Source organism: Pelobates fuscus, chromosome 2 (assembly GCF_036172605.1).
Source record: "Pelobates fuscus isolate aPelFus1 chromosome 2, aPelFus1.pri, whole genome shotgun sequence".
Taxonomy (NCBI): Eukaryota; Metazoa; Chordata; class Amphibia; order Anura; family Pelobatidae; genus Pelobates; species Pelobates fuscus.
In genome coordinates, this window is record NC_086318.1 from 140978265 (window position 1) to 140990285 (window position 12021).

General features: G+C 39.0%; 1 protein-coding gene across 2 annotated transcripts in view; it reads left to right on the forward strand.

The window, feature by feature from the left end:
* Positions 1-12021, forward strand: part of LOC134586875 (probable cation-transporting ATPase 13A4) — a 147393-nt gene that overhangs the window by 66757 nt on the left and 68615 nt on the right. For both annotated transcript variants that reach the window (XM_063442776.1, XM_063442777.1), the window contains exons 11-13: positions 5504-5661; positions 6353-6541; positions 9796-9857. In XM_063442776.1, coding sequence (XP_063298846.1) covers positions 5504-5661; positions 6353-6541; positions 9796-9857 — 409 coding nt within the window. The remainder of the gene's footprint in view (positions 1-5503; positions 5662-6352; positions 6542-9795; positions 9858-12021) is intronic.

Below are 12021 nucleotides of genomic sequence, written 5' to 3' on the forward strand. Positions count from 1 at the left end.
GTCAGGAAGCTGTAACTTACCTTCACCGCAGCTCCTGTCAACTCCCTTCTCTCTCCTCCGTCCGTGCAGCTCCCAGGTCAGCTTCCTCTGCAACTCTCGCGAGAGCCGCGGGGTCAGAGCGTTGCCACGGGTTACCGTGGCAACGCTCCGCGCGGCCGCGAGAGTTGCAGAGGAAGCTGACCTGGGAGCTGCACGGACGGAGGAGAGAGAAGGGAGTTGACAGGAGCTGCGGTGAAGGTAAGTTACAGCTTCCTGACAGCCCCCTCCTACAGCCCATCCACTGGACCACCAGGGAGTGAGAGCCCCCCTCCCTGGCCAGCTAACAAGCAGGGAGGGGGGACGAAAAAAAAAATAAAAAAAATAATAATAAAAAAAAAATAATAATAATAAAAAAATAATAACATTAAAAAAATATATGTATTACAATAATAATTATTAATAAAATGCCCACCCCCACCAATGCTCTGCACTCACACACACACACACTGCACTCACACACACTGCATTCATACACACACTCATACACACACTGCGTTCATACACACACTGCATACACACTGCATTCATACACACACTGCATACACCCTGCATTCATACACACTGCATTCATATATACACACATACACACACTGCATACACCCTGCATTCATACACACACTGCATACACACTGCATTCATACATACACACATACACACACTGCATACACCCTGCACTCATACACACACACTGCACTCATATACACACTGCACTCCATTCATTATATACACACTGCATTCATACACACACTGCATTCATACATACACACTGCACTCATACATACACACTGCATTCATTATATACACACTGCACTCACACACTGCACTCATATACACACACTGCACTGCATTCATTATATACACACTGCATACACACTGCACTCATACACACACTGCACTGCATTCATTATACACACACTGCACTCACACACTGCACTCATATACACACACTGCATACACACTGCATTCATACATACACACATACACACACTGCATACTCACTGCACTCATACACACACACACTGCACTCATATACACATTGCACTCCATTCATTATATACACACTGCATTCATACACACACTGCATACACACACAGCATTCATATACACACTGCATTCATACACACACACACTGCATTCATTATATACACACACTGTAAATAAATATTAAATTAATATAATTTTTTTAGGATCTAATTTTATTTAGAAATTTACCAGTAGCTGCTGCATTTTCCACCCTAGTCTTATACTCGAGTCAATAAGTTTTCCCAGTTTTTTGGGGTAAAATTAGGGGCCTCGGCTTATATTCGGGTCGGCTTATACTCGAGTATATATGGTAAGTTAAAGAAAACAAAAAAATAGACAATAAAATAATAAAAGATGGTAGGACATACTAAAACCAGAAGAAATTGGTAATGTGTTCACATTATTTTATAAAAGTCTCTATAATTTAAAGGATAATTCAACATCTCTACAAATAGATAATTATCTAAACAATTCTAATATCCCGACAATATCACTGGAACAGCTAAAGATCTTGAATCAGCAGATTGACCAGACAGAGGTCCAGCAGGCTATTGACAAATCAGAATATAGCAAAGCTCCGGGCCCAGACAGATATACGAATATGTTTTATAAATAGTTTCAGAAAACTGTTATTCTACCTTTGACGGCAACTTTGAATGAATTTGCAGCAAAGGGGGAAGCCTCAAAAGAGTTATTAAGAGCGAATATAATCCCCATTTTAAAACAGGATAAATTACACACTGATACATCAAACTACCATCCAATATCTTTAGTTATGCTTCGTTCTTAACAGAAAGACTTAAAAAGATTCTGTCTTTAGTCATTAACCCAGACCAGATAGGTTTTCTAACTGTAAGACAGTCATGTAATAATACAAGGCGGATGGTAGACATATTGGACTGGGCCCAGCAAGAAGGAGCTCTCCTTCTGACCCTGTCGGTGGATGCAGAGAAGGCCTTCGACAGGGTCGGATGGGGATTTTTGAGGAAGGTTTTGGCCCGATTTGGTCTAATAGGCTGGATAGCTAATGCGATTGCTACAGTATATTCATCTCCTACCGCTAGATTGGCGGGGCAGGATTTTTGTACGGATTGGTTCAATATATCAAATGGAACGAGGCAGGGGTGCCCTTTATCCCCTTTATTATATATAATATATATATATACACTATCTAAGAACCCCTTACTATCAATATAAGAAGCAACCCTCAGATCAAAGGGGTGATATTAAAAGACAGGGAACTAAAGATATGTCTATATGCCGATGACATTCTTATTTCAGTAACAGATCCACGCCTCTCTCTACCACATTTAATGCAAGAATTTAAAAGATATAGAATTGTATTGAATTTAAAATAAATATGAATTAAACATTGGTTCTAATTAAAAATATTGAAGCCGATAACCTTAAAAGACTTAAAAAAGATTTAGATTTTACTTGGACATCAAAGGCCATATGATATTTGGGTATAGATATTACATAGTTAGATAGCTGAAAAGAGACTTGCGTCCATCAAGTTCAGCCTTCCTCATTTTTTTAAGACTCATTAAACATACCAACATGCTATTAAGGGAATGGAGATATTATGAAATCTATTTATAGGGGAGAATTAATACTATCAAAGCACATATCCTCCCCAAGTGGTGTCACGTTTAAACATTTGTTATGAAGGAACACAACTGCAGATTTCGTATAGTTGAATATTTATTAACGAAAGTAAAAGGTAAAGACTTTAATTCCAATTTACAGGTAGCTTTAAGTAGTAAACGATAACTGAAGTCCACAATTACAGGCACTGTAGCTTTAAGTAGTAAATGATAACTGAAGTCCACAGTTACAGGCACTGTAGCTTTAAGGAGTAAATGGTAGTAAATTGCAGACACTGAATCAATAAAGAGTCTCTTAGTAGAGTAAACGGTTTAGGTGATAAGTAATTACAATAGCTGTTCCATACTTTAACTGAAGCAAGACAGATGCAGATAACTGATATGAAGTATGAGTTGAAGTTAGCTGTAACGGGATTGTTTTTACCGTAGGACTTTTGGAGACAGGTAATAACAGCTTTTAGATGCAACTCTTATCACATTGGTTTTACTTAGCTTCCGGCACATAGAACACTGGTTCCCGAGATCTCCTCAGAGGCGTATGAAGAGTGTTTAATCTTTAGTCGTGGATGAGGAGAGGTGAAGGGAACTTTGCAGAGTCTTTCAGTCCGGTCTGGTAGCAGAGGCTTTCACCATGAAGTTGTAGCTGGGTTGTGAGTAAGGAACGTAGTTCAATAATCCAGCCCTGATCAGCTGGTGCAGTCAGATTAAATAGGCAGACCGTGTCATACAGGGGTGTGGCTAGGCTCCGTGGAACCAGGAAGTAAGAGGATACCATAGTTAAGGCATTACAAGTGGGCATACTTATTTCAAATGATCCCACTGGCAATCCCAAATCAATTGTTAGATATCATACAATCCAGCTTTACTAATTATATCTGGAGAGGTAAAAGACCCAGAATAAATACTAGGATTTTGTCCAAAAAAGACTATAAGGGGGATATCCGATAATCAGAAACACCTATCAGGCGAATATGATTATCCACACCCATAAATTACAAGTTAGCGATTTGAAGGATTAGGCGTGGTATAAGTTGGAAGCAAGTAGAGTAGGCATTGAAGACAAGTATTAATGATTCAATGAATTCATTAATAATATCACAAATATTGAAAGAATGGCAAGGTATAAAGAAAGATCTAAAAATTCATAAAAGGATTTATGAAGGTTCTAATATTAGAATATTAGAGACAGTAATGCCTGACATTGATTTAGGAGTTGGACTAAACAACGGGAATGTATAATTGGGGAAATATGTGAGAATTATTTATCTTTTGATAAATTGAAGCAGAGTGTCTGTACTGCACTGTGCAGGGAGAGTGAAGAGACCTGGGAGGGGGGGATACACATGCTGGCAGGTCTCTCACTGCGGAGGGAAGAGTTGGGAGGTGATACTGCGATAGTTGCAGGCCCCAGACAGGCAGGGGCCCGCAACTATCGCTAAAATAAAGCACAATAAATAATGCTGGGCCAGATGGGAGATCCAAGGCCCTGTCTATGCATCCGAACCCCTGACTGCCACGGGCCCTTGGTCAATGACCGATGTGCCTGAGTGGTCAGTCCACCCCTGGGTGAGACCACAGAGCATTGTAAACTTGTTTGAACAGGACCTTCAAATGCCCATTTCTATCATTGTAAAGCGCTGCGAATATGTTAGCGCTATATAAAAGTGCTAATAATAATAACACCACAAATGAGATCGCACACGGAAGATATTCATGAATGGGATATTGCTTCCTTATTTGAGCATGCATAAATCACAGTTTTGGTATGGGATGTGCCAAGATGTGACTTGTTAAAAACCTTTCCGACCACTGCCTCTGGAGATCAATGTCAGCTTTCACCAAGGTATCTATAGGATTCCTTCTTTATCATATGAGAAAAATGGGAAGTGCCTAAATTCTTTAATCTCTTGATAGACCCTACTCAGTAAGCCCTAATATTTCCTAACCATGTGTGCTACCCTTTTATTAAAGTCACTGTAGGTGGAGCCAAATAAAAAACCCATATTTATTCAATGTGGACTTACATCAGGATGCGACAGAAATGCTGTAACCACAAAGTAACAACCTATATTTCTCCTTTAAAAGTTGATAATTGGGATTAACCCTAACAATAAATGTATTGCACTTGTCATCCAATCTTCTCTCGATCAGACATTCATTAGAACATTTCTTGTTACCCTTGTACACTGACTCCTATGTAGTGCTTTCAAAACATGTGTATGCTAAAATTGCAAGTTGTTCTGGTGACTATAGTGTCCTACTTTGTTTATGTAGCCCTATCCACCTGCATATGGCCTACAGAGAACTATCTGCCCCCCCCCCAACCCACTAAACATAGTAAAATCTTACCTTTAGTCCAGTCTGCTGGTGCTGGAACTGCCCCTGATCTGACTCTTTGGCTGACATCAACAGAGGATAGGAAAGCATTGGATTGGCTGAGATTATCAATTCTGATGATCTCAGCCAAGGAGGCGGGCCAGGGGTGTAGCCAAATGCCACCTTAGCCAATCAGCCTCTCCCCATCTGAGGAGTGGCCACTTAAGGTGTCCCTTGACTGTAATGTAAACACTGCCTTTTCTCTGAAAATACAGTGTTTACTGCAAAAAGCCCACAGGGACAGGCTATACTCACCAGAACAAATACTTTAAGCTGCAGTTCTAATGACGTGGTATATGGTGACCCAGTGTCTCTCCTTTGCTCACTGCAATTTTAAGTGAAGAAGGGAATTGTATGTAGATGGTTCCTGTCTCCATTATCCCTAGTTCCTCCTCATCCATTGAATTTTTTACTTTTGTCTTTACATTTTTCTAATATCTTTTAATTTTATAATTCAGGATTCAATACTGCAAAGGGTGATCTAGTTCGGTCAATATTGTATCCCAAGCCAGTAAACTATGAACTCCAAAGAGACATTTTAAAGACCGTCATCGTGCTTGTAGGACTTTCATTAGTTGGAGTTGTCTACACAGCTGTTATTTCTTCACTAAATGGAGTAAGTATTATTTTTTTCGGGATGTAACTAAAGCTTCAGCTAAAATTTGTATTTATGTTTTGATCTAAGATATTTGGAACCAGGACAGATCTGTTAATTGGCAATTAAAATGTAAAAATATAAACACTATTAAATAACATAAACACTTAGAAATCTGAGACTCCAAACACCATAGCTACTGATGCTTATTGATATACTTAGGGTACATTGAGCCTATGGGTACAGTCTCTGCAGTTTCTATGGCACCCATGAATGCAGCATCTGTGTCAATGCAGGGAAATGTGGGTGGGTACAAATCATGTATATTTTAGTGTAGGATCTTAGTGTTAATGATGGAATATATTTGTATGGAGTGTTGTTGCATGTTTGTGTGTTAATGCAAGAGAGTATTTGATCCGCATGTCAGGATATATATAAAACTATTTGTCTGGAATGTGAGTGTGTGTGAAAGCAAGAATGTTTGTGATTCTGAATGCACAAATTCATAAAGTAAAAGTATTATGTTAGTCCAATAAAAAGATATCATTGCATTCTGCAATAGTCTGATATTTTGGGATCTTGTCTACTGGATTAATACGACTATTACAATCTACACTATATATATGCAACCAGAATTATTCATTAATAACAAACAATATGATGTATCAAAATATAACAAATTCTTGTCTTTTAATTTTCCCAATGTCTTCAGGCTAAAACACATGACATTGTGCTAATGATACTTATCATGGCAACATCGGCCGTTCCAGTGTCTCTTCCTTCTGCATTGACAGTTTGTACCCTCTATTCCCAAACCAGACTAAACAGCCAAGGGATTTTTTGCATCAGCCCACAGAGGATTAATTTATGTGGACAAATTAACCTCTTCTGTTTTGACAAAGTATGCAGACTTTTTATATCAATTCATCAAAAATAAAATGCATTTCTTTTTGTTAATACCAAATGTAAACATATCAGGATTAGTGTACTAGTTCACATCCTAGTCTTGAAAACACATAAGTAGCCCGGGTTTTGCTAGTATCTGCATTACAAAAGATCAGAAGGTTTGCTACAGTGAGCTTTTCTCATTCATAATACAAATCTGACTGCAAATTAATTCCCACTATTTAAAATTCACTCATGATATAACTCATAATATTCTTTCACTGTACTTGCTAAAGTCCTGCAAATATTTATTGCAAATATCCTATATACCACATAGCAACTAGTAGTTCTTTGTGGTAACTAAGTGGCGATAACATTAGACTTGTGCATCTGGTTTCAAAATAATAGCAATTTGAATTCTGCAACATTGAATCGCTATATGAATATGCTACAAAGCGAACAACATGGGCAATGGACAGTTTTGTTTGATTCCTGACTTGGAGTTCTGGTAAAGAGATAGCTAAACCACTAAACCAATCAATCAAATTATTATTATTATGTTATTTATATAGCGCCATCAAATTCTGCAGCGCTTTACAATGGGTGGACGAACAGACATGTAGTTGTAACCAGACAAGTTGGACACACAGGAACAGAGGGGTTGAGGGCCCTGCTCAATGAGCTTACATGCTAGAGGGAGTGGGGTAAAATGACACAAAAAGGTAAGGATAGTATTAGACTAGTGACAGTTGCAGAAGAGGAATCAGTTAGGAGCTATTAACAGTTTAATTGATATGCTTTTATGAAGAAGTGGGTTTTTAATGATTTTTTGAAGGAGTGGAGACTGGGTGAGCACGGAGGAGGGAAGCGAGTTCCACAGGAACGGTGCAGCCCTTGAGAAATCTTGAAGGCGAGCATCAGAGGTGGGAGTACGGACAGAAGATAGACCTTAGTCTTCAGCAGATCGTAAGGAGCCTAGATGGGACATACTTGTGTATCATTATGTAGCGATTAGAAAGCAAGAACCAGAATTTTAAATTGAGCTCTATATTTTATAGGAAGCCAATGTAGGGACTGAAGGAGGGTGGAGGCATGGGAGGTGCGGGCGGACAGGAAGATGAGCCTCGCCGCCGCATTTATTATGGACTGTAACGGTGCAAGTTGGGAGCACGTAAGACCACTGAGAAGCAGATTACAGTAGTCAAGGCAAGAAAGGACAGTGGAATGGACCAACACCCTAGTCGTATCTGGCGTTAAGTAGGGGCAGATGCGCGCAATGTATTTGAGATGGAAATGACAGGATTTGGCGATAGACTGAACATGAGGCTTGAAGGAGAGGTCGGAGTCAAAGGAAACACCTAGGCAGCGAGCCTTCATGGTGGAGCTGATGGTAGCACCGTTGACTTGGAGGGAGACAGACAGAGGAGTAACAACACTTGAGGGAGGAAAGACTAGAATTTCAGTTTTGGTCAAGTTTAGTTTAAGGAAGTGGGCAGCCATCCAGTTAGAAATAGCAGAGAGGCAGTCAGAGACACCAGTCAAGAGGGACGGGGAGAGATCAAGAGAGGACAGGTAGATTTGCGTGTCATCTGCATAGAAATGATATTGGAAGCCAAAGGAGCTAATGAGTTTACCACGGGAGGCAGTATAGCTGGAGAACAGTAGAGGACCAAGGACTGAACCTTTGGGGACACCAACAGAGAAGAGTTGGGGAGAAGAAGCAGAGCCAGAGAAAGAAACACTGAAAGAGCGCTGGGAGAGGTAGGAGGAGCACCAGGAGAGAGCAATATCTTGTAGACCGATATTGTGGAGGATGAGAAGAAGCTGTTGATGATCAACAGTGTCAAAAGCTGCAGATAGGTCAAGGAAAATTAGGATAGAGTAGTGACCACGAGATTTTGCAGTGAGTATATCATTGGATACTTTGGTCAGTGCCGTTTCCACAGAGTGCTTAGCGTGGAAACCAGACTGAAGCGGGTCTAGCAGAAAGTTGGACTCGAGGAAGTCTGTCAATCTTGCATACACAATTATTTCAAGGATCTTGGATGCAAAAGGCAGTAGCGAAATAGGACGATAGTTGGATGGGGAGTTAGGGTCAAGGTTGGGCTTCTTTAGAATTGGGGTTACAGTTGCATGTTTGAAGGGCGATGGAAATATGTCAGAGGAGGGAGAGAGATTTTAGTGAGAGGTGGAGAAAGAGAAGAAGACAGAGTACGGATGAGGGAATTGGATATAGGGAGCAGGTGGTGGGGCGGGAGGACTGGAGCAGAGCAGAAACCTCTTCCAATGTATCAGGTGCGAATGAACATAGAACAGCAGAGGGAGTGAAGTTAGGGGAAGTATTGTAAGGGGAAGAAGGACAAATAAATAATAAAGAAATAAACCTGGGACCGGCTAGACCGAGTAGTTAAACTATGCAACCATTTGCTCAAAAGTAAACTAAATAATCAATTATTTTTCAGTCAATTGAAACCCAACCAGAATTAGCTTCTCTGAAAGGGCGCAATCACTGTGCTGCAAAATGTCAATATTATGTATATATTTTGCAATACAGCAATAGACATATTTTTCATGCAACTTGTTTCGTAAAAAGCATTTTCACCCCAAACCATTTACCTAGGAGAAAATTAGACTAAATTAAATCAACCTAATTACAGATTATTTTAATGCCATTGTTGTTTCCCTCTGATTAATTCTACTGTACTTGCTTTAGCTGTTGTGTCAGTGCAAGCATGTGTGTTATCTTGTGCACATCAAAAATAAAGAATTTAAATAGGTGGGAAAAGAAATACAACATCAAAGATAGCTGATCTCGAGAAATTACAAAAAAAATAGTAAATAAATTGCAGTTAAGTGAATAACCCAACATTTTGTAATGCAGTTTAAATAGAAGATTCTGAGGTGTTTTATATGTGTTATTAAGAACATACATTAAGATGCCGAAGATTTACATTTTACAAAAAGATTGACACTTACACAGAATTTCCTATGCCTTCCAAGAGAGGAGGTGTAGAATTTACAGCATAATTGTTGTTATTCCGTCCTTATGTAGCTTAGTCTATCTACTAAATTGATCTCTGGTGTAGTGAATGAGAAAGGCTCGCTGTTAAATACCCTTTTTGTGTAACTTTACTCTGACAATGATGTTTTAGTAAATCGAGCAGACATTGCTTAAATGTCAAGTGTGCAAAAACCTAAGTGGAATATCAATATAATGCAAAATTCAATTTATATTGAATATTAATTCTCGTAAATAACATCTCATCTCAGACAGGTACCTTAACGGAAGATGGATTAGATTTATGGGGTGTTGTTCCTTCTGAATCTCATGGGTAAGTCTTATTAGATCAAATGTCATATATGATATATATATATATATATATAAAAATAATAATCAAAAGTTAGTTGCACTCACAGTCTTCCATAAAATAAATTCTTTATTTCATCAAGGTTAAAACAGGATCAACGTTTCAGTCCTTTCCAGGATTTTCATCATTATCAATACATGTTTTAACCTTGAAGAAGTAAAGAATTGATTTTATGGAAGACCGTGAGTGCAGCTAACTTTTCATTATTCTGGAAATTTAAAGGCCATGGCATTGTACCCGGCAAATTGACAAGTATTTTAGCCTGTATGCAAGTATTTCCTGGGATATATATATATATATATATATATATATATATATATATATATATATATATATATATATATATATAAATACACTTGTAGTCATATGCTACTAGCCAGGTCCTCAAAGTCACTGCAAGCAGCATTATACCCTACCAAGGTAAATTTTTACTCGCCAGGGCTAACTTTTCACATTCAAATGTGTAATGGCAAATATAAATAGAACAATGCCCATTTCTATAATTGTAAAGCGCTGAAAATATGTTAGCGCTATATAAAAGTGCTAATAATAACAACACACTACAAATGAGATCGCACACGGAAGATAATCATGAATGGGATATCTCTTCCTAATTTTAGCATGCATAAATCACAGTTTTGGTATGGGATGTGCCATACAGTCACACAAAATTGATATTATATAGTTATATATATATATATATATATATATATATATATATATATAGTATTTACACTCCTAACTGTGGTAACTGCCATTATTTAAATGACCAGAGCTTATACGGCTGTACCATGGACATGTCCCACTAAAGGCAGCAGTGGGCTTAACATTACACTGCAGTACATATTAACCCCCCTATATTTTCCTAATACGTCACACTATCACTAAACATTAATCTCTAAATTACACATTAGTCACATTAGCCAATGCACTACACTAACATAAACATCAAGCCCTGCACTACATATTAATCCATACAAACATTAATACCTACAATTTCCTAACACTAATCATTAATCCCTACACCAATTTAACATCTACATTATCACTAGCCCTAACTTAGTAGTAACAAGTAATGTAAGTAGAAGATATATACCGGTGAAGTGTGTATTAGTGGGAAATATTGCCATCTTGTGGTTCATCTTCAGGTTTGCAGTTCCGTGTGATGTCTCCAGCACCTCCAATGATATTGTTTTCCGATAATATTGGTTGTTTCTAATGTTTCGAGATTCCACATCAGATTAGAACAATGCATTCTATTCACTTACTTGTAAACAGCAGCAGCCACTGTCTCATAACTAACATAAGAAACATTAACTTTTTCTAAAAGTGCTGCATATATGCAGAATGATGTATGAAACATGATGTATGTCTGCTCTTTTAAGCATATACACTGCTCAAAAAAAATAAAGGGGACACTTAAACAACACAATGTAACTGCAAGTCAATCACCCTTCTGTGAAATCAAAATGTCACATTTGCTGTTGTGCAAATGGGATAGACAACAGGTGGAAATTATAGGCAATTAGCAAGACACCCCAATAAAGGAGTGGTTCTGCAGGTGGTGACCACAGACCACTTCTCAGTTCCTATGCTTCCTGACTGATGTTTTGGTCACTTTTGAATGCTGGCGGTGCTTTCACTCTAGTGGTAGCATGAGACGGAGTCTACAACCTACACAAGTGGCTCAGGTAGTGTAGCTTATCCAGGATGGCACATCAATGCGAGCTGTGGCAAGAAGGTTTGCTGTGTCTTTCAGTGTAGTGTCCAGAGCATTGAGGCGCTACCAGGAGACAGGCCAGTACATCAGGAGACGTGGAGGATGCCGTAGGAGGGCAGCAACCCAGCAGCAGGAACGCTACCTCCACCTTTGTGCAAGGAGGAACAGGAGGAGCACTGCCAGAGCCCTGCAAAATAACCTCAAGCAGGCCACAAATGTGCATGTGTCTGCTCAAACGGTCAGAAACAGACTCCATGAGGGTGGTACGAGGACCCGACATCCACAGGTGGGGGTTGTGCTTACAGTCCAACACCATGCAGGACGTTTGGCATTTGCCAGAGAACACCAAGATTGGCAAATTCACCACTGGCGCCCTGTGCTCTTCACAGATGAAAGCAGGTTCACACT